Source organism: Choloepus didactylus, chromosome 1 (assembly GCF_015220235.1).
Source record: "Choloepus didactylus isolate mChoDid1 chromosome 1, mChoDid1.pri, whole genome shotgun sequence".
NCBI classification, from domain to species: domain Eukaryota; kingdom Metazoa; phylum Chordata; class Mammalia; order Pilosa; family Megalonychidae; genus Choloepus; species Choloepus didactylus.
In genome coordinates, this window is record NC_051307.1 from 199,574,318 (window position 1) to 199,600,037 (window position 25,720).

The 25,720-nt window shown below is 41.5% G+C and overlaps 1 protein-coding gene across 3 annotated transcripts; it reads right to left on the reverse strand.

The window, feature by feature from the left end:
- Positions 1-14,571: 14,571 nt before the first annotated feature.
- Positions 14,572-20,608, reverse strand: LOC119528658 (15 kDa protein B-like). Of its 3 annotated transcripts, XM_037828965.1 has the most exons (4): positions 20,416-20,608; positions 16,936-17,037; positions 16,036-16,126; positions 14,572-15,221 (listed from the first exon to the last, which is right to left on the reverse strand). In XM_037828965.1, the coding sequence occupies exons 1-4, from the start codon at positions 20,587-20,589 to the stop codon at positions 15,196-15,198; spliced, it is 393 nt and encodes a 130-aa protein (XP_037684893.1). In that variant the 5' UTR covers positions 20,590-20,608; the 3' UTR covers positions 14,572-15,195. The 3 variants fall into 3 exon arrangements, with proteins under 3 accessions (XP_037684893.1, XP_037684904.1, XP_037684898.1); XM_037828976.1 differs by lacking the exon at positions 16,936-17,037; XM_037828970.1 differs by lacking the exons at positions 16,036-16,126; positions 16,936-17,037.
- Between the last annotated feature and the right edge of the window lie 5,112 nt (positions 20,609-25,720).

Consider the following 25,720-nt stretch of genomic DNA (forward strand, 5'->3'; position numbering starts at 1 on the left):
GAGAGATTCCAAAAGGAGCTGAGAGGTCACTCTGGTGGGCACTCTTATGCACACTTTAGACAACCCTTTTTAGGTTCTAAAGAATTGGGGTAGCTGGTGGTGGATACCTGAAACTATCAAACTGCAACCCAGAACCCATGAATCTCGAAGACAGTTGTATAAAAATGTAGCTTATGAGGGGTGACAATGGGATTGGGAAAGCCATAAGGACCACACTCCACTTTGTCTAGTTTATGGATGGATGAGTAGAAAAATAGGGGAAGGAAACAAACAAATAACCAGACAAAGGTATCCAGTGTTCTTTTTTACTTCAATTGCTCTTTTTCACTTTAATTATTATTCTTATTATTTTTGTGTGTGTGCTAATGAAGGTGTCAGGGATTGATTTAGGTGATGAATGTACAATTATGTAATGGTACTGTGAACAATCGAATGTACGATTTGTTTTGTATGACTGCGTGGTATGTGAATATATCTCAATAAAATGAAGATAAAAAAAATAAAAAATAAAAATAAAAACAAAATAAAAACAAAAAAAATGGACCAGAGACCTAATTATAAGAAGCAAAACTATAGAATTCCTGGAAGAGAAAACAGAAGTATCTTCAGGATCTTGTGTTAGGCAATGGTTTGTTAGACTTTATACCCAAAGCACAAGCAATGAAAGAAAAAATTGATAAATCGGACCTCATCAAAATTTTAAAACTTTTGTGCATCAAAGGACTTCATCATGAAAGTAAAAAGACAGCCTACAGAATAGGACAAAATATTTGGGAACCACATATCTGATAAGAAATTCTCCAACTCAACAACAAGAAAGACAGACAAATTTAAAAATGCAAAACACTTGAATAGACATTTCTATGAAGATACAAAAATGGTCACAAAGCATATGAAAAGCTGCTCAGCATCATTAACCATTAAGGAAATGGAAATCCAAATCAAATGAAAACAACATCACACTCATCAGAATACTAATCTCTCCTGATTTTTTTTTTGTGTGTGTGTATACATATATACACACACACATATAGGTATGTAAAGGATATGTTATAATACTCTTACAAAAATCATAGCTTAATTAGTAGAAATATTTTCAGTAAAGTTTTGCAGACATTCAAGGTTAAGTATGAATCTCTTATAACACTGTAAATAACGTCCTTTGTCCTTGATTCACTTGTGGTTCACCATGCATTGTTCACCACAAAATGGAAAATAAGAATTGCTGGTAAGGATGTGGAGAAAACACTCATTCATTGTTGGGAGAAATGTGAAAGGTAAAGTCGCTGTGGAAAACAGTTTGGTGGTTCCTCAGAAAGTTAAGTAGAGAATGACTATATGTCCCAGCAATCCCACTTCTAGTATAAATCCAAACGAATTGAAAGCAGAGACTTGAGCAGTTATTTGCACACCAGTGTTCATAGCACCATTAATCACAGTTGCCAAAAGATGGAAGCAACCCACATGCCCATTAATAGATGAATGGATAAACAAAATGTAGTGTGATATCCTTGGCGTCTGCTTTTCCGATGAAGCTACTCCACTTCTTTGGTTTCAGCTGTGCTGCTCCGAACCCATGCAAGTGCATCTGCTTCCATTCTATATATATATATTCTAAATATATAATAATATTATTCAGTCATAAAAAGGAATGAGGTTTTGATACATGCAACAACATGAATAAATCTTGAAGATATCATGTTGAATGAAATAAGCCAGACACAAATATTGTCTATGATCTCCCTGATTTGAAATAATTAGAATAAGCATATCATTAGAGTCAGAGACTAGAGTACAAGGTTACCAGGGGCTGGGGTGAGAGTAGGGAATGGAGAGTTAATGCTTAATTGGTACAGAGTTTTTGTTTGGGGTAACAGAAATATTTTGGTAATGGGTGGTGGTGATGGTAGCACAACATTGTGAATGTGATGAACACCACTGAATTATATATTTGAATATGCTTAACAGGAAATTTCAGGTTGTATATATGTTAATATAATAAAATTTTTAAAAGAAATCATAGGACTGTACAACATATGAAGAGTGAACCATAATGTAAACTATGCATTATAGTTGTAATAATACTGTTTTGTCAATTGTAACAAAGGTACTACACTAATGCAAAATATTTATAATAGGTAAAACTGTAAGTGAGGGGTGGTAAATGGAAAAATTTATTTTCTATCTGATTTTTCTGAAACCTATAATCCTCTAATTAAAAAAAAAATGGTGTGCTGGTTTGAATGTATTGTGTCCCCCAAACGCCATTATCTTTGATGTAGTCTTGTGGGGCAGACATTTTGGTCTGATTAGATTTGCTTGGAATGTGCCCCACCCAGCTGTGGGTGGTGGCTCTGGTGGGATACTCCCATGGAGGCGTGGCCCCACCCATTCAGGGTGGGCCTTGATCAGTGGAACCATATAAATGAGCTAACTCAAAGAGAAAGAACTCAGTGCAGCTGTGAATGACATTTTGAAGAGGAGCAAGCTTGCTAGAGAGGAACGTCCTGGGAGAAAGCCATTTTGAAACCAGAACTTTGGAGCAGACGCCAGCCACATGCCTTCCCGGCTAACAGAGGTTTTCCAGACGCCATTGGCCATCCTCCAGTGAAGGTACCCGGTTACCTTGGACACTTTATGGCCTTAAGACTGTAACTGTGTAGCCAAATAAACCCCCTTTTTATAAAAGCCAATCTGTCTCTGGTATTTTGCATTCTGCAGCATTAGCAAACTAGAACAGATTTTGGTACCAGAGAAGTGGGGTGCTTTTGCTGCTGAGTTTGCAAATACCAAACATGTTGGAACGGCTTTTTAAATGGATAAGGGGAAGATTCTGGAAGAATTGTGAGGAGCTTGATTCTAAGGCCTAAACTGCTTTGAAGAAACTGTGGAAATATGGACTCTAAAGATACTTCTGACGAGGCCTTGAACAGAGATGATCAGTGTGTTGTGAGCTGGAAGAAAGGCGATCCTTGTTTTAAAGTGGCAGAGACTTTGGCAAAATTGAGTCCTGGTGTCAGATGGAAGGAAGAATTTGGAAGCAACAACCTGGAATACTTAGCTGAGGAGATCTCCAGACTACGTGTGGAGGATGTACCCTGGCTTCTCCTTGCAGCTTATAGTAAAATGCGAGCAGAGAGAGGTAAACTTAGAACTGAACTCTTGGGTTCAAAGAAACCAGAAGCTGATGGCTTGGAAAATTACAGGCTTCCAGGGGGTGGAATTCCAGAAGCTACAGCCCAATGTGAGGATGTAACCAAACATGGAACCCAGCCACCATTTCAGTACAAGCCAAGATTGGAGATAGAATTATCCAGAAAGGATTTGTGGAAACTCCTATTGTCTGATGGCTTTGACCCCTGCATGCTTCATGTGAAGCCAACAGAATTTTTGCGATATCTTTACAGACAGAGCTGCTGCCAGTCGGGACTGGAGGAGAAAGACAAGGAACAAATTGAAGGAAAAATTTCTTCAAAGACAGAACCATGGAGGTTGAGGTCTGGAGTCAAGAGGCCTTGGGCTGGGAGAGTGGAGCAGCCCACACGCATGGAAAGAGTGAGTTTGCCCCGGAGGTTGAGGGTGGGTATTCCACATCGATGCTCTGGAAGAGTTTTGCCACCTGAGGTCCCAAAGAGGGTGGAACACATTCCCAGGGAATTGGGGAGAGCCTGGCTGCCACCACACTGTTCTGAAGGGGTTGAGCATGTGCCCTGGAGATGGAAGGGAATCCAGGAGCTGCCCCGATGTTCGAGGAGGGTGGGGCCTAGAAGGTGGTCTCCCTAATGTGTGGATATGTTGGAGCACTCACCTAAGCGTTTGGAGAGGAAAGGGCTGCCAAAAAGACCCTTAGGAAGGGTTAGACTCCTGCTCTCTCAAGCCCCAAGGATGCAACGTTGCTCTGTAAATGACTCTCAGACTTTGAAATCTAATGGAGTTTGTCCTGCAGGTTTTAGGAACTGTTTTGGTCCTGTTAACCCTGTTTTCCTTACTCTTTCTCCTTATGGCAATGGGAATGTTTATCCTATGAATGTCCCTCCTTTGTATATTGGAAGCATATAACTTGTTCTAAGTCCACAGTTCCAAAGCTAAAGGAGAATTATGCCTTAGGACCCACCACGCCTGTAATTGATTTTGATAGGATCTTGTACTTAACTTTTGTTACTGAAATGATTTAAGTTTTTGTGATATTTTGATGGAATGAATGTATTTTGTATTTGGAAAGATAATGTCATTTTGGGGTCCAGGGGGTGGAATGTGCTGGTTTGAATGTATTGTGTCCCCCAAACACCATTATCTTTGATGTAGTCTTGTGGGGCAGACATTTTGGTGCTGATTAGATTTGCTTGGAATGTGCCCCACCCAGCTGTGGGTGGTGACTCTGGTGGGATACTCCCATGGAGGTGTGGCCCCACCCATTCAGGGTGAGCCTTGATCAGTGGAACCATATAAATGAGCTGACTCAAAGAGAAAGAACTCAGTGCAGCTGTGAATGACATTTTGAAGAGGAGCAAGCTTGCTAGAGAGGAACGTCCTGGGAGAAAGCCATTTTGAAACCAGAACTTTGGAGCAGACGCCAGCCACGTGCCTTCCCAGCTAACAGAGGTTTTCCGGATGCCATTGGCCATCCTCCAGTGAAGGTACCCGATTACTGATGTGTTGTTACCTTGGACACTTTATGGCCTTAAGACTGTAACTGTGTAGCCAAATAAACCCCCTTTTTATAAAAGCCAGTCCATCTCTGGTGTTTTGCATTCCGCAGCATTAGCAAACTAGAACAAATGGTAACATCAGAAAAAATCAGTTGACCATAAATAAGTGTTTATTTCTAGACTCTCACTTCTATTCCATTGATCTATATGCTTGTCTTTATTATTCTGGCTGTATAGTAATTCTTAAAATGGGTACGGCAAGTTCTCCAACTTTGTTCTTTTTCAAAATTGTTTTGGCTATTCTAGGTACTTTGCATTCCCATATAAAGTTTATGGTCATCTTATCATTTTTTGACAAAAAGCCTCTGTAACTTTCATGGATAATGTACTGAATTGGTAAATCAATTTGGAGAGAATTGTCGTTTTGGCAATATTAGGTCTTCCAGTCTATGAACATGGAATTTTTGTCCATTTGTTTAGATCCTTGATTTCTCTCAGCAGTGATTTGTCATTTTCAGGTCTTGCTTTTCTGCTGTTAATTTTTTCCTTTTTTTAATGCTATTGTGAATGGAATTATTTGCTTAATTTTGTTTTGGAGTTGTGTGTGTGTGTGTGCGTACGCGGACACATGCTAGTTTGTAGAAATACAATCTATTTTCATATACTGATTGTTCTGGTTTGCTAGAGCTGCCATTATGCAAAATACCAGAAATGGATTGGCTTTTATAAAGGGGATTTATTAGGTTACAAATTTACAGTTCTAAGGCCATAAGAGTGTCCAAAGTAAGGCATCAACAAAAGGATATCTCACTGAAGAAAGGCGGATGGCATCTGGAACACCTCTGTTAGCTAGGAAGGCACGTGGCTGGCATTTGCTTGTCCTTTGCTTCTGGGTTGTGTTTCAAAATGGCTTTCTCCAAAATGTCTCTGGGCTTAGCTTCTCTCTCTCAGCTCTTGTGCATCTTTGCTTGTTCTCCCAGGGTGTTTCTCTCTAAGCATCTGTGGGTCTTCTCATAGCATCTCCAGGGCAAACTCGGCTTCATCTCTTAGCCTAGCATCTCCAATTGTCTTTCTGTCTGCTTCTCCAAGTGTCTCCATGCATCTGAGTCTGTGTGGCTCTCAGCTGTCTTAAGGACTCCAGTGATCTAATTAAGACCCACCGTGAATGGGTGGGGCCACATCATGGAAATAATTTAATCAAATCAGATCCCTTGCTGCTCCTGATGCTTTCTGTACTGATAGTGAAGAACCAATTATTCCTTCTGATATAGAAGCATATTTAACAGAACTTTAACCCCAAAACACTTAAGTACAATTTCCATATGATAAAAAGTGAAAAGGCCTTACTATAATAACTGGGACAGATGATTCAAATCTTTCAAATCCTATGTTTAACAGTTTTGCTGAGGAAGAGGCTAAACAGGCCCAAGCAGGAAAGGAGGGAGTGAGAGACATGATGTAATGGTTAAACTAATTATAGAATGAAATAAGAAAACTATACTAAGTTGAAGATAAGTACTACTAATCTCTCCTCTGATTTTTAGTATATATATACACACACACACACATATATGTAGGTGTGTGTATATATATATATATATATATATATAAAGGATATGTTATACTCTTACAGAAGTCATTGCTCAATTAGAAAAATATTTTCAGTAAAGTTTTGCAGATTTTCAAGGTTAAGTTTGAATTCCTAATGCTGTAAATACTCTCCTTTGTCCTTGATTCACTTGTGGTTCACCATGAGTCACTGACCACCCATCTTTCACCACTTGTGGTTCAAATATAAAAATAGAATATGATTTAATTGAATATATTCTAAACCAAAGGCTCTATAAATACTCTGTAACTTAGACTGGAGGGGTCTTTTGATCATATCCAACTACATCTAAAAAGGACTGAAGTCCCCAGGCTTGGTTATGTATCGGTTTATTTTTACATTGTGAACTTGTTCCTTTTACCTTAAGTGCTCCTTTAGTAAATATGTGTTGAATTTGAATTCTTGTTTTAAGTGCACTTTACTTTTAAACTATTGTCTGTCCCTATACTCTTATTTGAGTGGGAGGTTACTTGATGAAGCTCAAACCGACTGAATCACAACCTAATAAGGCTCAGTCCTTTTGTAATGAAAATCACAGGTTTGGGGTGTAAAAGTATGAACCCATTACACTACCCTATTATTAACACTTTGTATTAATATTGTACATTTTTTATAATTCATGAAAGAACATTATTGTACTAACTATAGTCCGTTGTCCACAATAGGGTCCACTGTGTTGTACAGTCCTATGTTTTATCATTCAATTTTTATTCTAAAGTTTCCCCTTCTAACCACATTCACCTCTATGTTCAGTACTGTTGATTACACTTACAGTAATGTGCTACCATCACCACCATCCATTTCCACACCTTGACCATCAATCTAAATAGAGATTCTGTACAAGTTAAGCATCAAATCCCCATTCTCTAGTCCCAGTCTTTCTCCTGGTAACCTATATTCTAGATTCTAACTCTTTGAGTTTGCTTATTAGTTCATAACAGAGAGATCATAAAATATTTGTCCTTTTATATCTGGCTTATTTCATTCAACATAATGTCCTCAAGCTTCATCCACAATGTCACATGCATCAGGACTTCATCACATTTTATGGCTGGATATTATACTGTATGTATATATCACATTTTGTTTATTCATTCATTAGTTGATGGACACTTGGGTTGTTTCCATCTTTTGGCAATTGTGGATAATGCCACTATAAACATCAGTGTGCAAAAATCTGTTCAAGTCCCTGTTCTCAGTTCTCCTGGGTATATACCTATTAGTGAAATTGCCAGATAATATGTTAATTCTATAATTAGCTTCCTGAGGAACTGCCAAATTGTCTTCCACAGCAGCTGCACCATTTTACATTCCCACCAACAATGAATTTATGTTCCTATTTCTGCATATCCTCTCTAACACTTGTAGTTTTCTGCTTTTTAATAGTTACCTTTAGAGGGTGTGAAATGGTAACTCATTGTGGTTTACTTTTGCATTTCCCTAATATCCATTGATTTGAGCATTTCCAAGTTTTCAAATTTATTGAGACTTGTTTTGTGAACCAACATGTGATCTGTCCTGGAGAATCATCCATGCACACTTGAGAAGAATGTATATCCGGCTGTTTTGGGGATACAATGTTCAGTATATGTTAGGTATGATTCATTTATCATATTATGCAAGATATCTATTTTCTTATTGATCCTATGTCTAGATGTTCTATCTATCGATGAGAGTGGTGTTGAAGTCTCCAACTATTATTGTAGAGATGTCTATTTCTTCCTTTAGTGTTGCCAGTGTTTGCCTCATGTATTTTGGGGCAACTAGGTAAGGTGCATAAATATTTATTATTATTTCTCCTTGGTGGATTGCCATTTTATTAATATATAGTGTCCTTCTTTGTCTCTTATAACAGTTTTGCATTTAAACTCTATTTTGTCCCATTACTATGCCTACCCCAGCTCTTTTTTGATTACTATTTGCATGGAATATTTTTTTCTAACCTTTCACTTTCAACCTAGTTGTATCTTTCGGTCTAAGGTGAATCCCTTGTAGACAGCATATGGTTGGATCATACTTTTTTAATCCATTCTACCAATCTGTGACTTTTTATTGGGGAGTTTAATCCATTAACATTCAGTGATAATAGATAAAGGCAGTACTTACTTCAACCATTTTATCGTTTGGTTTTTATATATCATATCTTATTTTTATCTCCTTTTTATCCTTTTAGTCACCCTTAATGATAATCGTCATTTCTGTACTCTACTCCAAGCCTCTCTCTTCTGTCTTTTCATTTCAGCCTGCAGAACTTCCTTTAGTATTTCTTATAGGGCAGGTGTCTTGTTGAAGAAATCTCAGTTTCTGTTTATTTGTGAATATTTAAAACTCTCCCTTCCTTTTTGAAGGACAGTTTTGCCTGATAAAAGTTTTTGGCTAGCATTTTTTCTCTTTTAGTACCTTAAATATATCATACCACTGTGTTCTCACCTCCATGGTTTCTGGTGGAAAGTCAGCACCCAGTCTTATAGTGGATCCATTTTATGTGACAAATTGCTTTTCTCTTACTGCTTTCAGAATTCTCTTTATCTTTGGCATCTAACATTCTCATTACAGCTATCCACATCACAATTTTCCTCATCATGGTTTCTACATATTCCAGATCAGCATAAGAAATTAAATGGGAATTTTTGGGGAGTTTCACAGAAGCTGTAGGTGACATGTGAAGGTCTGCAGAGATGTACCACAGGCTAATGGTGAGTACCAGTAGGGAATTTCATAAGTTATTTTTTAATGTCTTTTGTTATACATGCAGTATATTCGGTATTATAATCCTCAAACTTGTTTCATTTTTTTAAAATTTTTCATATTTTTATCATATTTTTAAATTTCTTTTTCATACAGTATTTTGACTTAACATTGACTTACATATAGCCTATGACCAAATACTTAACCCAAATTTTATAATAAAGTACTGTAAACACACCATAAAAGAACAAGAAAAAAATTCAGACTTCTCTGATATGAAGGGAGGGCCAAAAAAATTTTATGCGGATTTTCCAGATCACAGGGGTGCCATGCCCCTAACTCCCATGATGTGGAATGTTTCTTGGAGTAGTCTGTTAGGATTTTTTCTGTTTGAAGTAAGCTGTGCTTTTTGGACATGTATATTTATGTCTTTCATAAGAGTTGGAAAATTTTGGGCCATTATTTCCTCAAATATTCTTCTGCCCCTTTTCCCTTCTCTTCTATTTCTGGGTCACCCATGAGGCATATGTTTGTGCATTTCGTACTGTCATTCAAATCTCCGAGACACTGCTCAACTTTTTCCATTCTTTTCTCTGTCTATTCTCTCTTTGTAAAATTTCAATTGCTTTGTCTTCTAGTTCACCAAGTTTTTCTTCTGCCTGTTCAAATGTGCTGTTGTATGCCTCTGGTGTACTTTTAGTCTCTTCTATTGTGCCTCTCATCCCCTTAATTTCTGTTATATTTCTTTTTGTACTTTCAACTACTTCTTTATGCTCACACATTGTCTTCTTAATATCTTTTATCTCTTTAGTCATATTTTCCTTCATCTCCTAGAATTGATTTAGGAGATTTATTTGAACATCTATGAGTAGCTGTTCCAAATTCTGTATCTCCTCTGAAGTTTTAGTTTGTTCCCTTGACTGAACCATATCTTCCCATTTCTTAATATGGCTTTTAATTTTTTGCTGATTTCTAGGCATCTGATTATTTTTTTTTAATTCAATTTTATTGAGCTATAGTCACATATCATACACTCATCCACGGTGTACAATCAGTTGTTCACAGTACCGTTATATAGTTGTTTATTCATCATCACAGTCAATTTTTGAACATTTGCATTACCACACACACAAAAAAGAATAAGAATAAAAGTTAAAGTAAAAAAGAACACCCAAAACATCCCATATCCCCCAACCCTCCCTATTATTCATTAACTTTTGGTCATTATTTTTCTATTCATCTGTCCATACACTGTATAAGGGAGTGGGAGCCACAAAGTTTTCACAATCACACACTCACACAGTGTAAGCTATATAGTTATACAATCATCTTCCTGAATCAAGGATACTGGGTTGCCGTTCAACAGTTTCAGGTATTTTCTTCTAGCTATTCCAATACAGTAAAAACTAAAATAGGATATCTATATAATGCATAAGAATAACCTCCAGAATGACTTCTTGACTCCATTTGAGATCTCTCAGCCACTAAAACTTTATTTTGCTTCATTTCTCTTCTCCCTATTGGTCCAAGAAGGCTTTCTCAATCCCACAATGCCAGGTCCAAGTTCATCCACGCAAGTCATGTCCCACATTGCCAGGGAGATTTACACCCCTGAGAGTCATATCCCACTTAGGGGGGAAGGCAGTGCATTTACCTGTAGAGTTGGCTTGGAGAGAGAGTAGGCATCTGATTATCTTGATGAGTTTACTCTGAAGGTCAGTTTCTCTCTCTATCCTAGGGTTTTATTGTTGATTGGCTTTTCTGTATTGTTTATTGTTGATAAATTCTTCTTTCTTGCTTAGTCCTCCTTGTTCTAGACTTTTAGAATAGCCCATGTTTAACTGATCAGATTTTTCAGCTCTTCTTCATCTGATTCTTGCCCTGGATATGCAGTACAATTTTTAAGATTGCACTTTTTGTGCAATTGTTTCACCTCTAGGAGAAAGCTTCCTTTCCACTGTTCCTTTTCCAGGAATCTTAATCTGTTCTGTTTGTTTTAATTTTGCCGGTATAGTTTTTTATACTCCTTTCCTTTTCTCTAGGTGGTTTTTGCCTGGGGGGCAAATTCTGGGAAGAGAGTCACCCTGAGATGACTTTCCCAACTCAGTATTTCCTGGCCAAAACAAAGTCAGGGACCCACAAAAGGGGCACAGGCTGGCTCCAAAGTGCTCTAGGGAGGGGATAGGAAAAGCACCAAAAATCTCTTTGACCACTCCCTAAATCTTTGCTTTCCTAGCCTGTCCAGCAAATGCAGCCTTCAATTAACCATCCCCCAGAACCCTGAGGAAGTGCTGCATCTTTAAATCTCCACCACCTCTGCCCCTGATTGGGGTGGGGTTGAAACAGTGGCTGCCACCACCTTTATCTGTGGTAGGTTGAAACACTATCTCAGAACTGGGACCCAGAATCTAAGTTTGCTAATCAGAAGCTGTGATCAGTAATCCACTGTGCCCACCCCTGTTCTTGGGGAAGAGGATTTTTTTGTCCCTTTCTGCTCCCCACAAGCTAGCCAGGGACAGGACCCCAAGGTGGTCTGCCATAAGAGTTGGGGGTGAGTGCTGGCAGCCGCCGGGTGGAGAGAACAACTCACAGTGCTTTTTTTTTAAAACACATTTTTTATTCTGAAATCCAATATATATACAGAACAGTGATAACTTTTAAAGTATGATCTAACCAATAGCCATTTCAAAGAATGCTATGGGTTACAATTCCACCATTTCAGTTATTTCCCCATTGTGATATACAACATATATAGAGAAAGGTGAAGACTCTGAAAGTACGATTTAACAAGTAGTTAGTTATATAGGCAATTTCAAAGAATGTCATGCGTTACATCTCTATAGCCTCAGTTGTTTCTCCACTGTGAAGTACGAGATACATACAGAAAGGTGATAACTTTCAAAGTACAACTCAATGAGTAGCCACAGAGCAAATTTCAAAGAATGCTGTGGGTTACAGTTCCACCATTTCAGCTATTTCACTCACAGTTCTTTACTGTAGTTTATTGGCCTCTTCCTCTGTGGCCTCTCCGCCACTGAAACTTTATTTTGTTTCATTTCTCTTCTCCCTTTTCATTTCTTCTCTTCCCCCGAGGCTTTCTCAATCCTATGATTACAGGTCCAGGTTCATCCCCAGGAGTCATGTCCCTTGTTGCCAGGGAGATTTACACCCCTGGGAGTCATGTCCCACATAAGGGGGAGGGCAGTGAGTTTACTTACAGAGTTGGTTTAGAGAGAGAGGCCACATCTGAGCAACAAAAGACATTCTCCAGGGGTAACTCTTAGGCACAATTTTAAGTAGGCTTAGCATCTCCTTTGCAGTATAAGCTTCGTAAGGGCAAGCTCCAAGATAGAGGGCTCAGTCTTCTAAATTGGTAAGTCCCCAATGTTTGTCTTGTGAGAATATCAGTAATTCCCCAGGTGAGGAAGTTTAGTATTTCCACATTTTCCTCCAGTCCCTCAAGGGGGCTTTGCAAATACATTTTTATTCTCTGCTCAAATTATTCCGGGATGTATCAGGGCTGCACACTAACCTGTAGAAACCAACCATGTCTCACTCCCTATTCAAAGTTCCATGTAATTATGGTGTTTGAATAAACTAACCCTACAAGTTAAATTATATAGTGTGCTACATAAAATATAGATTTTTCACCAAATAAACATCTCTTCCTTTGGTCTCACAAGAAGTTGAAGTTTTAAAACAGTGTCAATATTATCCTCAAATTTATTTTAAAGGCTGCAGAATATTCTATCTAGTGGATATAGCACAAATTACTTCCCCTGTTGGGCCACTTTGGCAATTCCCAATAGTATAATTAAAACTGCCAGAAGAACTCTGCTCCTATCCTAGATAGTAGTTTAACAATACATTAAATTCTTAAAATTTCCACATACCTTAATAGCACTTCCATTCTAGGAACTTATTTTCATCTCAGTGTTGTTTACAACAAAAAAAATGGAAACAACTTCAGTGTCCAACAGCAGAAGATGACAAATAAATGGAAGTCTAGCCACCCAGTGGAGCATCAGGCAGATAGGGAAAACCATGTGATGGATCAATAGTGATTGCAATGTGTTAATGATATATTAAAGGAGAACAAGCTGGTTGTAAAATGGAGTATATACTTTGAAATCATTTTTGTTTTAAAAATGGAACCAACATTTCCATGTGTGTGTCTCTGTATGAAGAGTGGAGTTTGATTCCTGAGTCCATTAAACGCTGCCCCAGAGGTCTGTTTTTGCCCATTGTGCTCCCCTCCTTCCCACAGTAAATTCTCCTTTCTTATTCTTTGCTCCTTTGGGCCTGAAGACTTTCAGAACCTGCCAAGAGACTGAACAGCATTTTGGAATCTCTGAGCTATCTGAGGTCTCTGATAGTATTGGGGGCTGTAAGAATGGAGCAGTGTGGCAGATCATCCTCTCTTCACAGGATATTGCATGATGGGCCAGTTTCCCCAGACTGGTGAGATGGAGCATTGACCACTATAGATGAACCCTGGAGCTTCCCAAGAGAAGTTGCTCAACCCAGTCCCCTAGGATCAAGGCTGGACCTGGTGCCCCTCAGAAGACTTGCATGAGGCCTGGTACCTTCTCTTTCATGTGTGAGAGACAGGTAAGGGAGTGATGTGAGGGTGTGAATGAAGTGCTGGTGCATTCTGTGGGGCTCCAAGTGTTGGAAGTGGCCTTCAGGTGAACATCATTTCCCCGCCATTAGGAGAGGGCCTGAGGGTCTTAGATTATCCTGTTCAGCTCAAACCTGTCCATTTCCCAGTCCTACCCCAAGGTCACTCCCTACAGCATCTCCCTCCCTCTCCTCTCACCCATCAGTGGGCGCTACCCAGGGCTTAGCTGCCAAGGAGGTTAGGGTTTGAACCGTAGGCAAGTAGCCCAACTTCACTGAGACTTGGTTTCCTCACTGAAAGTTTCAGGTGTCAACTAATCTGAGAACTAAATGAGAGACTATCTGAGAAGTGGCCTTCAGTAAATGATGGCTAGTATTATTAATGGAGAGGGGTTCTTGGCTCCCTGGGACTATCACAAAAAGGCCTATTTCCCCCAGAGGCCCTACACCGTTACCCCTTGGAATGAGGACGTTTTCACTCAGATGTTTCTGTAGTGAAGACTTGAAGAAGGGGCATGTTAGTGGGAAGAAAAGTATTCAGTGAGTATTTACTGAGCACCTGCGGTGTGCCAGGTACTGTTCTCGGGGAGGGGGTATGCCTCAGTGATGAAGACAAAGGGTTTACTGGTGGATCAGCTATGGGTCATGAGAGAATGAGGAGCTAAGGAAGACTCCCAGCTTTTTTGGATGGATGAAGTTGCCATCAGCCAGCCTGGGGCAGGCTGCAGGAAGGGAAGATTTGGAGAGAAGATACTGAGTGTGCGATGCCCAGTGGACATCCACAGGGAAGTGTCCAGGAGGCAGTCTGTTGTGCAAGTCTGGAGTTCTAGGAGAGGTTCTGGCTAGAGCTTTGTGGCATAAAGGAACTAAAGGTGGTTGTCTCTCTAGCACTTCATTCATTTACTTAATCATTTATTTCAGAACTTTTATTAAACTTTTCTCTTATGGGTCTCATCTGAGAGAGATCTGATCCCCTTTTAGGTGCCTGGATATGTGAAGGGGCATTTGGTTGTCACAGTGACTGGGCATGGAAAAGGGGTACTCCGGATCCTGCACAAAAGGAATTGCCTCCCCTCCCCACTCCCCAAATCCCCTGCCCCATGCCATCAAGAAACTCATTCCATAGCCCCCTGCAGCTGGCTCAGGAGTACCCAGTTGTGAGTAGACACTGTGCTCTCTCGTAGGGGACGCTGCAGTTAATGCCAGCATGGTTTGAGGGTTGTGAGTGCACAGATGAGGGGAGGACAGCTATGCCTAAGGAGGGCAGAGAGACTTTTCGAAGGAGGTAACTTTTGAACTGTGCCTTGAAGGAGGAGTAGGATTTACAGACAGGATGGGTCAGGAATTCCTAGCAGAGGGAAGCAGGTGTGTAAAGGAATGTGGATGGGGCTCAAGGATTTCAGAGCCCTCCAAAAGGAGATCATGCAAGAAAGGGGGCTGAGCACAGCTCTGGGACAGCAGAAGGAGGACGGGTGGGGATGGGGGATGCAGGGCCTCCCCTCTCTTCTCAGGCCCTAGAAATTCCTCAGGATGTTGGAGATGAGGTCGAACTTGGCTTTCAAGTACAGGTCCCTGATTGATGGCGGCAACTTGGAGCTGTCAATCTCAGTGGGGAGCAGCTCCGAGGACTCAGGAGAGCGCTGAATGTCGGGGGCCTGCAGGAGAAGATGCCAGGTAGCCATCCCATTCCTGTCATCATCCCCCCTTTCCCATTCCCCCTGTGGCCTCTCCCTCAAGGCCTGGATGAGGAGACTGAGACATAGGCATGGGGGGAGGGGGATTGTGCAGGGCTGGAGATGGCCCCGTCTGGCCCCCTCCCCTTGGTGCCCACAGGTCCTGGACAGGCCTGGACTCTGGGGACTCATTTCAGTTCTAGTTGGTCTACATTCCACTTACTTGCCAGGAGGCTCTACCTCTGTTTTCACTTTTCCCAAGTGTGTGTTTGTGAGAGTAGGGGAAGGGTGTCCAAGGGGTCTCTTGTGGCCAGAGCCCAGGGCCCAGAGCAGTGCCGGTGTCCTGAGAGCACCCCACACACCTCCCAGGTCTCCCCACCCCCAACCACGGGCCTCTCCTTTCCCCACTTCCTGCTAAACAAGTAGAAATCATCAATGTCGACCCCTCCTCACACTCCAGAAGCCCTCCCAGAACGATGGCTGTCAATCCTCCCGGCAACTTGCGTTGAGATGGGCGTGATCGGGGGCCCCATTTTCCAGGTGAGGAAACTGAGGAAGCCGACAGCGCTTAAGTTAACGGCCCAGGCCGCAGCTCCTCAGTCATTGGGTGTTAGCCAGGAGAGAGTCGCCAGCCAAGGCATTGCGTGGGGGTTAAAGGTGGAATTTCAGACCGCGACAAGGAGGTGTGCCTGCTTGGTCGCAAGAGGAGGAACCCGGAGAGAGTGGCGGAAATGGAGGCAGAGGGGCGGAGAGAAGTCGGCTGGCGAGGGGCTTTGCAGTCCTGGGCGGAGCTTACCTCTTGCTCGCGGTGGATCTGTGACGCACCCGAGCAGCTCGAGGCGGAAATGCGGCAGCCGGGAAAAGCTGCCGGTGCAGTTTTTCTTCTCCTGCGGGTGAGCAGGGTCAGGAGGTGGAAGCGTTCAGGCCGGAATGCGGCGGATTCCCCCGGTCCCCTTAAGGAGACTGAGTCGCTCCTGCGCCCAGTGCCCCGGCCATCCCGGGGGACCTGAGCCCCCAGGACCAGTGGACACGTGTAAACTCGCCTGTCCGAAGATTCCCTCCCTACCTTTTATCCCTGCCCCTGTGGCATTTTCCCTAATCCGTCCTCAAATCAAAGATGCAGGTCTGAGGCAGAGGTGAAGGCAATCGCTGGAAGAGACCCCAGCAGAATAGATGTACGACTATTAAATAATGTCCCCTTAAGTTATTAAATGGGAAAACACATCCATAAATTAGCATGCCCAGAGGAAACCATATTTCTTTAAAATATGTGTGTCTGCATAAAAAAGACAGAGAGGATGAGACATCAACTGTTAACGTTTTCTATCCGTGGGTACTGGGGTTGCAGGAAATTATTTTATTGATTGATTGATTGCTTCTCCACGTTTTCTAAATTTACTATTATGTTACTTTTCTAATTTTTTTAAAGTGGTTATCTCTAGGTGGATTATTGCCTCCCATTGTCCTTTTTATTTTTATATTTTGTAATTTTGTGTGCATGTATTACTATTCTAATACTGATTTACAATAATTTATAAGAAAAAGCAAAAAGAAAAAACCTGATTTTTAAAAAAGCTTCCCCATTCAAACCTTACGTGGCCAGGTGAGGTGGGTGGAGGCCAACAGCATCCCCATTGAGGGCCCAGAGAGGAGGGGACTGCCCAGGGGTAGGGTGCAGGAGGGATGGGAGACTCACCCCGCCCTCCCTGAAGGCACATTCTTGGAGCTGGCTCAGCTGGCTCCAAAGGCACACGGTCTCCTTAATCCTGAATTTGAGAGGGATTGTTGAGTTGGAGTTCTAAAGAAGCAACAGAAAACTCATGACCATCTCCCTTTTACAGATGAGGTAATAGAGGAACAGATAGGTTAAGGTTGTGGAGTTGGAAGGGGCTTAGCCCATGTCTGCAGATTCTAGCACTTTACGGTGAAGCAAGGGAACGTGTTAAGTTGCCTCAATAGAGATTTAAGGTGTGGGGAGCTTTTGGAAACAAGCCACAGAAATACCACTTATTAGCTCCAAGAGCTTGAGGAGTCACTTTCTGTCCTTGTCTCTCAGTTTCCTCATCTGTGAAATATGAATTAGAAACTCTGCTCTGCATGCTTGGCAGCCAGGAGTGAGGTGATGGGGCAGGAAGGGGACACTGGAAACCCCAGAAGGCATCAGCGAGACCAGTCCAGTTACTGTCTGTCCTTTGAAGCAGCTCTGCATATTCTCTCAAATCAATGGCCACAGCACAGGCTGGACACCCAGACCCCACGATTCATCCTTGGGGTGGGGGTGGGGGGATTCCCCTGAATTTACCAGCCAGCTAGTTCTTAGGCCTAAGATTAGAATCTTGAATTATGTTCTAGTGAAAGAAGTAGTATAATATTGACAAGAGAGAAAAAAGAAGTGGGAGGACTTACACTCCCTGACTTTGAAGCTTATTATAAAGCCACAGTTGCCAAAACAGCATGGTACTGGCACAAAGATAGACATATAGATCAATGGAATCGAATTGAGAATTCAGAGATAGACCCTCAGATCTATGGCCGACTGATCTTTGATAAGGCCCCCAAAGTCACCGAACTGAGCCATAATGGTCTTTTCAACAAATGGGGCTGGGAGAGTTGGATATCCATAACCAAAAGAATGAAAGAGGACCCCTACCTCACCCCCTACACAAAAATTAACTCAAAATGGACCAAAGATCTCAATATAAAAGAAAGTACCATAAAACTCCTAGAAGATAATGTAGGAAAACATCTTCAAGACCTTGTATTAGGAGGCCACTTCCTAGACTTTACACCCAAAGCACAAGCAACAAAAGAGAAAATAGATAAATGGGAACTCCTCAAGCTTCGAAGTTTCTGCACCTCAAAGGAATTTCTCAAAAAGGTAAAGAGGCAGCCAACTCAATGGGAAAAAATTTTTGGAAACCATGTATCTGACAAAAGACTGATATCTTGCATATACAAAGAAATCCTACAACTCAATGACAATAGTACAGCCAGCCCAATTATAAAATGGGCAAAAGATATGAAAAGACAGTTCTCTGAAGAGGAAATACAAATGGCCAAGAAACACATGAAAAAATGTTCAGCTTCACTAGCTATTAGAGAGATGCAAATTAAGACCACAATGAGATACCATCTAACACCGGTTAGAATGGCTGCCATTAAACAAACAGGAAACTACAAATGCTGGAGGGGATGTGGAGAAATTGGAACTCTTATTCATTGTTGGTGGGACTGTATAATGGTTCAGCCACTCTGGAAGTCAGTCTGGCAGTTCCTTAGAAAACTAGATATAGAGCTACCATTCGATCCAGCGATTGCACTCCTCGGTATATACCCGGAAGATCGGAAAGCAGTGACACGAACAGATATCTGCACGCCAATGTTCATAGCAGCATTATTCACAATTGCCAAGAGATGGAAACAACCCAAATGTCCTTCAACAGATGAGTGGATAAATAAAATGTGGTATATACACACGATGGAATACTACGCGGCAGTAAGAAGGAACGATCTGGTGAAACATATGACAACATGGATGAACCTTGAAGACATAATGCTGAGCGAAATAAGCCAGGCACAAAAAGAGAAATATTATATGCTACCACTAATGTGAACTTTGAAAAATGTAAAACAAATGGTTTATAATGTAGAATGTAGGGGAACTAGCAGTAGAGAGCAATTAAGGAAGGGGGAACAATAATCCAAGAAGAACAGATAAGCTATTTAACGTTCTGGGGATGCCCAGAAATGACTATGGTCTGTTAATTTCTGATGGATGTAGTAGGAACAAGTTCACTGAAATGTTGCTATATTATGTAACTTTCTTGGGGTAAAGTAGGAACATGTTGGAAGTTAAGCAGTTATCTTAGGTTAGTTGTCTTTTTCTTACTCCCTTGTTATGGTCTCTTTGAAATGTTCTTTTATTGTATGTTTGTTTTCTTTTTAACTTTTTTTTTCATACAGTTGATTTAAAAAAGAAGGGAAAGTTAAAAAAAAAAAAAAAGGAAAAAAGACAAACAAGGGAAAAAAAAAAAAAAGATGTAGTGCCCCCTTGGGGAGCCTGTGGAGAATGCAGGGGTATTCGCCTACCCCACCTCCATGGTTGCTAACATGACCACAGTGGGGGACTGGTGGTTTGATGGGTTGAGCCCTCTACCATAGGTTTTGCCCTTGGGGGGACGGTTGCTGCGGAGGAAAGGCTAGGCCTCCCTGTATTTGTGCCTGGGAGTCTCCTCCTGGGTGCCTCTTTGTTGCTCGGATGTGGCCCTCTCTCTCTGGCTGGGCCAACTTGAAGGGTGGGATCGCTGCCCTCCCCCCTGCGTGGGATCAGACACCCAGGGAAGTGAATCTCCCTGGCAGCGTGGAGTGTGACTCCCGGGGAGGAGTGTAGGCCCGGCGTCGTGGGATGGAGAACATCTTCTTGGCCGGGGGGGGGATGTGAGGGGAAATGGGGTGGGCTTCGGTGGCAGAGAGATTCCGGGATGAGCCGAGGGATCGCTCTGGTGGGCACTCTTACGCACACTTTAGACGGCCTTTTTTGGGTTCTAGAGAATTGGGGTGGCTGGTGGTGGATGCCTGAAGCTATTAGACTACGGCCCAGAACCCATGAATCTCGAAGACAGTTGTATAAAAATGTAGCTTATGAGGGGTGACAGTGGGATTGGGAACGCCATAAGAACCAAACTCCACTTTGTCTAGTTTATGGATGGATGTGTAGAAAAGTAGGGGAAGCAAACAAACAGACAAAGGTACCCAGTGTTCTTTTTTACTTCAATTGCTCTTTTTCACTCTAATTATTATTCTTGTTATTTTTGTGTGTGTGCTAATGAGGGTGTCGGGGATTGATTTGGGTGGTGGATGTACAGCTATGTGGTGGTACTGTAAACAATCGAAAGTACAATTTGTTTTGTGTGGCTGCGTGGTATGTGGATATATCTCAATAAAATGATGATTAAAAAAAAAAAATATATTGACAAGAGGAGCTAATGTTAACCAAGCATTTGTGCCTCTGTCAGGCATTCTCTCCTTTCTGTGCTCACAGCCTTCTATAAGGCAGGTGATACCCACTTCCCCATTTCACAGAGGGAAACCAAGGTTCAGAGACACATCTATCCAGGGTCATCCTGGCTTTAGGCTTCTTGCCCACTTCTGCAGCCTGGGCCCCACGAACACTCACCCAGTGAGGCGGTGGGATCGCTTCCAGTAGGCGGAAGAGGGTCTGTCCCCTTCGCTCCTGATTGAAGTACTGCTCAGCCAGGGCAGCAATTGTCTCATAGCTCAGTTGACAGTGGACTACACGGGCCATGACTGCCAAGCCCACCACCAAAAGTGCCCTCCAGGCCCCTGCCATTGCCCCTTCTCTGACTCACTGCCACTCACAGCCTCATTTAGGTACTGTGTGGGTTGCCTTGCCCAAGACAGATGGTGACATGTGAGGATTGTGAGTTCCTGAAAGGGGGCCTCCTTCCCTTTGCTAGAGACACTGGTGTTGGCCAATGTACCGAAACACTGTTGGCCAAGAGGTGAGAAGGTTTGGGCAACAGGCAAGGGCCCAGGAGTGAGGCAAGAGCCCTGACCTGAAGACAGGAGATATGGACAATGCTAGGCAAGCCCCTTTGCTCCAGGCCTCCTCGGCATCCCTACCTGTGCCATGGGGAGGACACCTCCAGCTCTGACAGTCCAGGATCCTATGCTCTTTCCATCTGGCTGTTCTGCTTCAATGCCAGCAACAACTGCAAAAAATTCCATGAATTTTTTTTTCGGGTTTTTTTTTTTGTTGTTTGTTTGTTTGTTTGTTTTTGTGGTTAAGTAGTATTTGTTGAGAATCACATCATGGTCATGGTAAGGTATCTCCAAAGCAAAGAGTTAGAGTAAGTCTTCTTTTCTCTCAACACTCTACTTAGCATTGTACTCTTTTTTTCTTTTTTTTTTTTTTTTCATTTTTATTGAGATTGTTCAGATACCATACAATTATCCAAAGATCCAAAGTGTACAATCACTTGCCCCTGGGTACCCTCATACAGCTGTGCATCCATCACACTTAATTTTTGTTCAATTTTTAGAAACTTTTCATTACTCCAGACAAGAAATAAAGTGAAAGGTGAAAAAAGAAAAAAAGAAAACTCTAATCCTCCCCATCCCTAACCAACCCCCCTCAATTGTTGACTCCTAGTATGGATATAGTACATTTGTTACTATTTATGAAAAAATGTTGAAATACTACTAACTGTAGTATATAGTTTGTAATAGGTATACAGTTCTTCCCTATATGCCCCTCTATTATTAACTTCTAATTGTATTGTCATACATTTGTTCTGGTTCATGAAGTGATTTCTAGTATTTGTACAGTTGATCATGGACATTGCCCACCATAGGATTCAGTTTTATACATTGCCATCTTTTGACCTCCGGCTTTCCTTCTGGTGACATATATGACTCTGAGCTTCCCCTTTCCACCTCATTCACACACCATTCGGCACTGTTAGTTATTCTCACATCTTGCTACCAACACCTCTGTTCATTTCCAAACATTTAAGTTCATCCTAATTGAACATTCTGCTCATACTAAGCAACCACTCCCCATTCTTAAGCCTCGTCCTATATCTTGGTACCTTATATTTCATGTCTATGAGTTTACATATTGTAATTAGTTCCTATCAGTGAGACCCTGCAATAATTGTCCTAATGTGTCTGGCTTATTTCACTCAGTATATTGCCCTCGAGGTTTTGTCATCAACCCATTTTTTTTTTAATATGGTTTTGTTCACTCACCATACATTCTATCCCAAGTAAATAATCGATGGTTCTCTGCATGGTCATACATTTATGTGTTCACCACCTTCACCACTATCTATATAAGAGCATCTACATTTCTTCCACAAGGCAGGAGGGAGAGTCAAAGAAGGTAGAGAGGCAAAAGAAAGAGGAAAAAAAATGACACCTAGGAAGCAGCAAAAGGAAAAATAACCTTAAATCAAAGTAGAATAAAGAATCAGACAATACCACCAATGTCAAGTGTCTAACATGCCTCCCCTATCCCCCCTTCTTATCTGCATTCACCTTGGTATATCACCTTTGTTACAATAAAGGAAGCATAATACAATGATTCTATTAGTTACAGTCTCTAGTTTATGCTGATTGCATCCCTCCCCCAATGCCTCCCCATTTTTAACACCTTGCAAGGTTGACATGTGCTTGTTCTCCCTCGTAAAAGAACATATTTGTACATTTTATCACAATTGTTGAATACTCTAGATTTCACTAAGTTACACAGTCCCAGTCGTTATCTTTCCTCCTTTCTTGTGGTGTCTCACGTGCTCCCCACCTTCCTCTCTCAACCGTATTCACAGTTACCTTTGTTCAGTGTACTTACATTGTTGTGCTACCATCTCCCAAAATTGTGTTCCAAACCACACACTCCTGTCTTCTATCACCCTGTAGTGCTCCCTTTAGTATTTCCTGTAGGGCAGGTGTCTTGTTCACAAAGTCTCTCATTGTCTGTTTGTCAGAAAATATTTTGAGCTCTCCCTCATATTTGAAGGACAGCTTTGCTGGATACAGGATTCTTGGTTGGCGGTTTTTCTCCTTCAGTATCTTAAATATATCACACCACTTCCTTCTTGCCTCCATGGTTTCTGCTGAGAGATCTGCACATAGTCTTATTAAGCTTCCTTTGTGTGTAATGGATTGCTTTTCTCTTGCTGCTTTCAGGATTCTCTCTTTGTCTTTGACATTTGATAATCTGATTATTAAGTGTCTTGGCGTAGGCCTATTCATATCTCTTCTGTTTGGAGTACGCTGTGCTTCTTGGATCTGTAATTTTGTCTTTCATAAGAGATGGGAAATTTTCATTAATTATTTCCTCTATTATTGTTTCTGCCCCCTTTCCCTTCTCTTCTCCTTCTGGGACACCAATGATACATACATTATTGTACTTTGTTTCATCCTTGAGTTCCTGGAGACGTTGCTCATATTTTTTCATTCTTTTCTCCATCTGCTCCTTTGCGTGTAGGCTTTCAGGTGTTTTGTTCTCCAGTTCCTGAGTGTTTTCTTCTGCCTCTTGAGATCTGCTGTTGTATGTTTCCATTGTGTCTTTCATCTCTTGTGTTGTGGCTTTCATTTCCATAGATTCTACTAGTTGTTTTTTTGAACTTTTGATTTCTGCCGTATACATGCCCAGTGCTTCCTTTACAGCCTCTATCTCTTTTGCAATATCTTCTCTAAACTTTTTGAATTGATTTAGCATTAGTTGTTTGAATTCCTGTATCTCAGTTGAAGTGTACGTTTGTTCCTTTGGCTGGGCCATAACTTTGTTTTTCTTAGTGTAGGTTGTAATTTTCTGTTGTCTAGGCATGGTTTCCTTGGTTATCCAAATCAGGTTTTCCCAGACCAGAACAGGCTCAGGTCCCAGAGGGAAGAAATATTCAGTATCTGGTTTCCCTGCGGGTATGTCTTAGAAAATTGCTCCACCCTTTGATGCCTCGGGTCACTGTGCTTTTCTGCCCAGCAGGTGACGCCTGTTAGCCTATAATTCTTGACTGGTGTGAGGAGGTATGGCCGTGTTCCCCCAGGCTCTGGGGTCTGGTTCTGAATGGAAAGGGCCCCACCCCTTTCCTCCTAGAGAAGACAGACCCCTCAGGTGGAGATCATTAGCATTTCAATGGTCTCGCTCTCTGCTTGTGCTGTCTCCACCCTTCCCAGAGTCAGAGCCCTGGAAACTGAAAATGACTGGGGCTTTCTCCACTGAGCCAAAAAAGAAACAGATAGTCCCCTTCAGACCCAGTCCAAGGCGACCCCTCCGGCTCTCCCAGGTCAATCGTCACTCAAAGCCTCTGTCTGTTTTTTGGGGCTGCGTACCTGTAGTGAGCAGTTCACACTCGCTACTTAAAACCCCAGTTGGAGCTCAGCTGAGCTGTATTCGCTTGCTGGGAGAGAGCTTCTCTCTGGCACCACGAGGCTTTGCAGCTCGGGCTATGGAAGAGGGGGTCTCACAACTTGGATCCGCAGGTTTTACTTACAGATTTTATGCTGTGTTCTTGGGCATTCCTCCCAATTCAGGTTGGTGTATGATGAGTGGATGGTCTCGTTTGTCCCCCCGCAGTTATTCTGGATTATTTACTAGTTGTTTCTGGTTTTTTGTAGTTGTTCCAGGGGGACTACGTAGCTTCCACTCCTCTCTATGCCGCCATCTTGCCCGAGTCCTGTACTCTTTTTTCTTTTAACTTTTTATTTTGAAATTTGTACTACCTTTTTTTTTTTTTAATTTTTATTGTGAAATATATATACAGAACAATGATAACTTTCAAAGTACAATTTAACAAGTAGTTAGAAAACAAATTTCAAGGAATGTTATGGGTTACAGTTCCACCATTTCAGTTATTTCCTTTTAGCTATTCTGATACCCTAGCATCTAAAAAAAGTATTTGTATGAAGACTGAGTATTTGTAATCCTTTGTTAAATCCTATCCTGTCTGTTGCCACCCCTCCCTCTAGTTTAATCACTTTCTTGATCTTCAGGGATGTCATTAGTGACCAACCTAGCTTGTTCATATTGAACAGGGGTATCAACATTATGGGGAAGGGGGCTGCATTGTTTGATATTCTTGAAGAGGCTGTTGCCTCTGGGTTTCAGGACATCTCTGGCATAGGAACACTCTAGAGGATTTAAGTTTCTGAAAAATAAACATAGTGAGTGAAACTTTTATAGATTCTCAGATAGGGACCTAGGTATTTTGGGACTACTGTTGGTTAGGGCTTGGCATACCGTGGCCATTTGGGATATCTGGCTGGCGCTTGCATAAGAGTAACCTCCAGGATAGCCTCTCAACTCTATTTGAAATCTTTTAGCCAATGTAATCTTATTTTGTTACCTTTCTTTCCCCTTTTGGTCAGGGTGGCATTTTCAATCCCTTGATGCCAGGGTCGGGCTCATTCCTGGGAGTCATGTCCAACATTGCCAGGGAGATTCACTCCCCTGGGATTCATGTCCCATACAAGGGGGAGGTTAATGAATTTATTTGCAGAGTTGGGCATAGAGAGAGAGAAAGGCCAGATAGGAGCAACAAAAAAATGTTCTCTGGAGGTACTCTTAAGCATAATTATAGGAAAGCTTAGCCTTCCCTTTTACAGCCCTGAGTTTCACAAGAGTAAGCTTCAAGACTGAGGGCTTGACTTATTAAGTAAGGGGTTCTTAATTTCACATAGCATATATTCTGTCCAAGATAAACAAACAGTATCTCACATTATCTTCACTGAGTTGTACAAATCATCATCACTCTCAATTTTAAGCAGTTGTCTTAATACAAAACATCCCAAAGCTCTTATCAGCCCCTAATTATTCTTCCCAAATGTTAGTGTAGTACTAGAAAGATACTCCTTTTAAATATAGTCTATAATATGTAATGGGTAGTTTCTCCATATACCACTCTGTTGTTAACTCTTTGTACCAGTGTCATACCTCAGAACTATATCATGGAAAATTT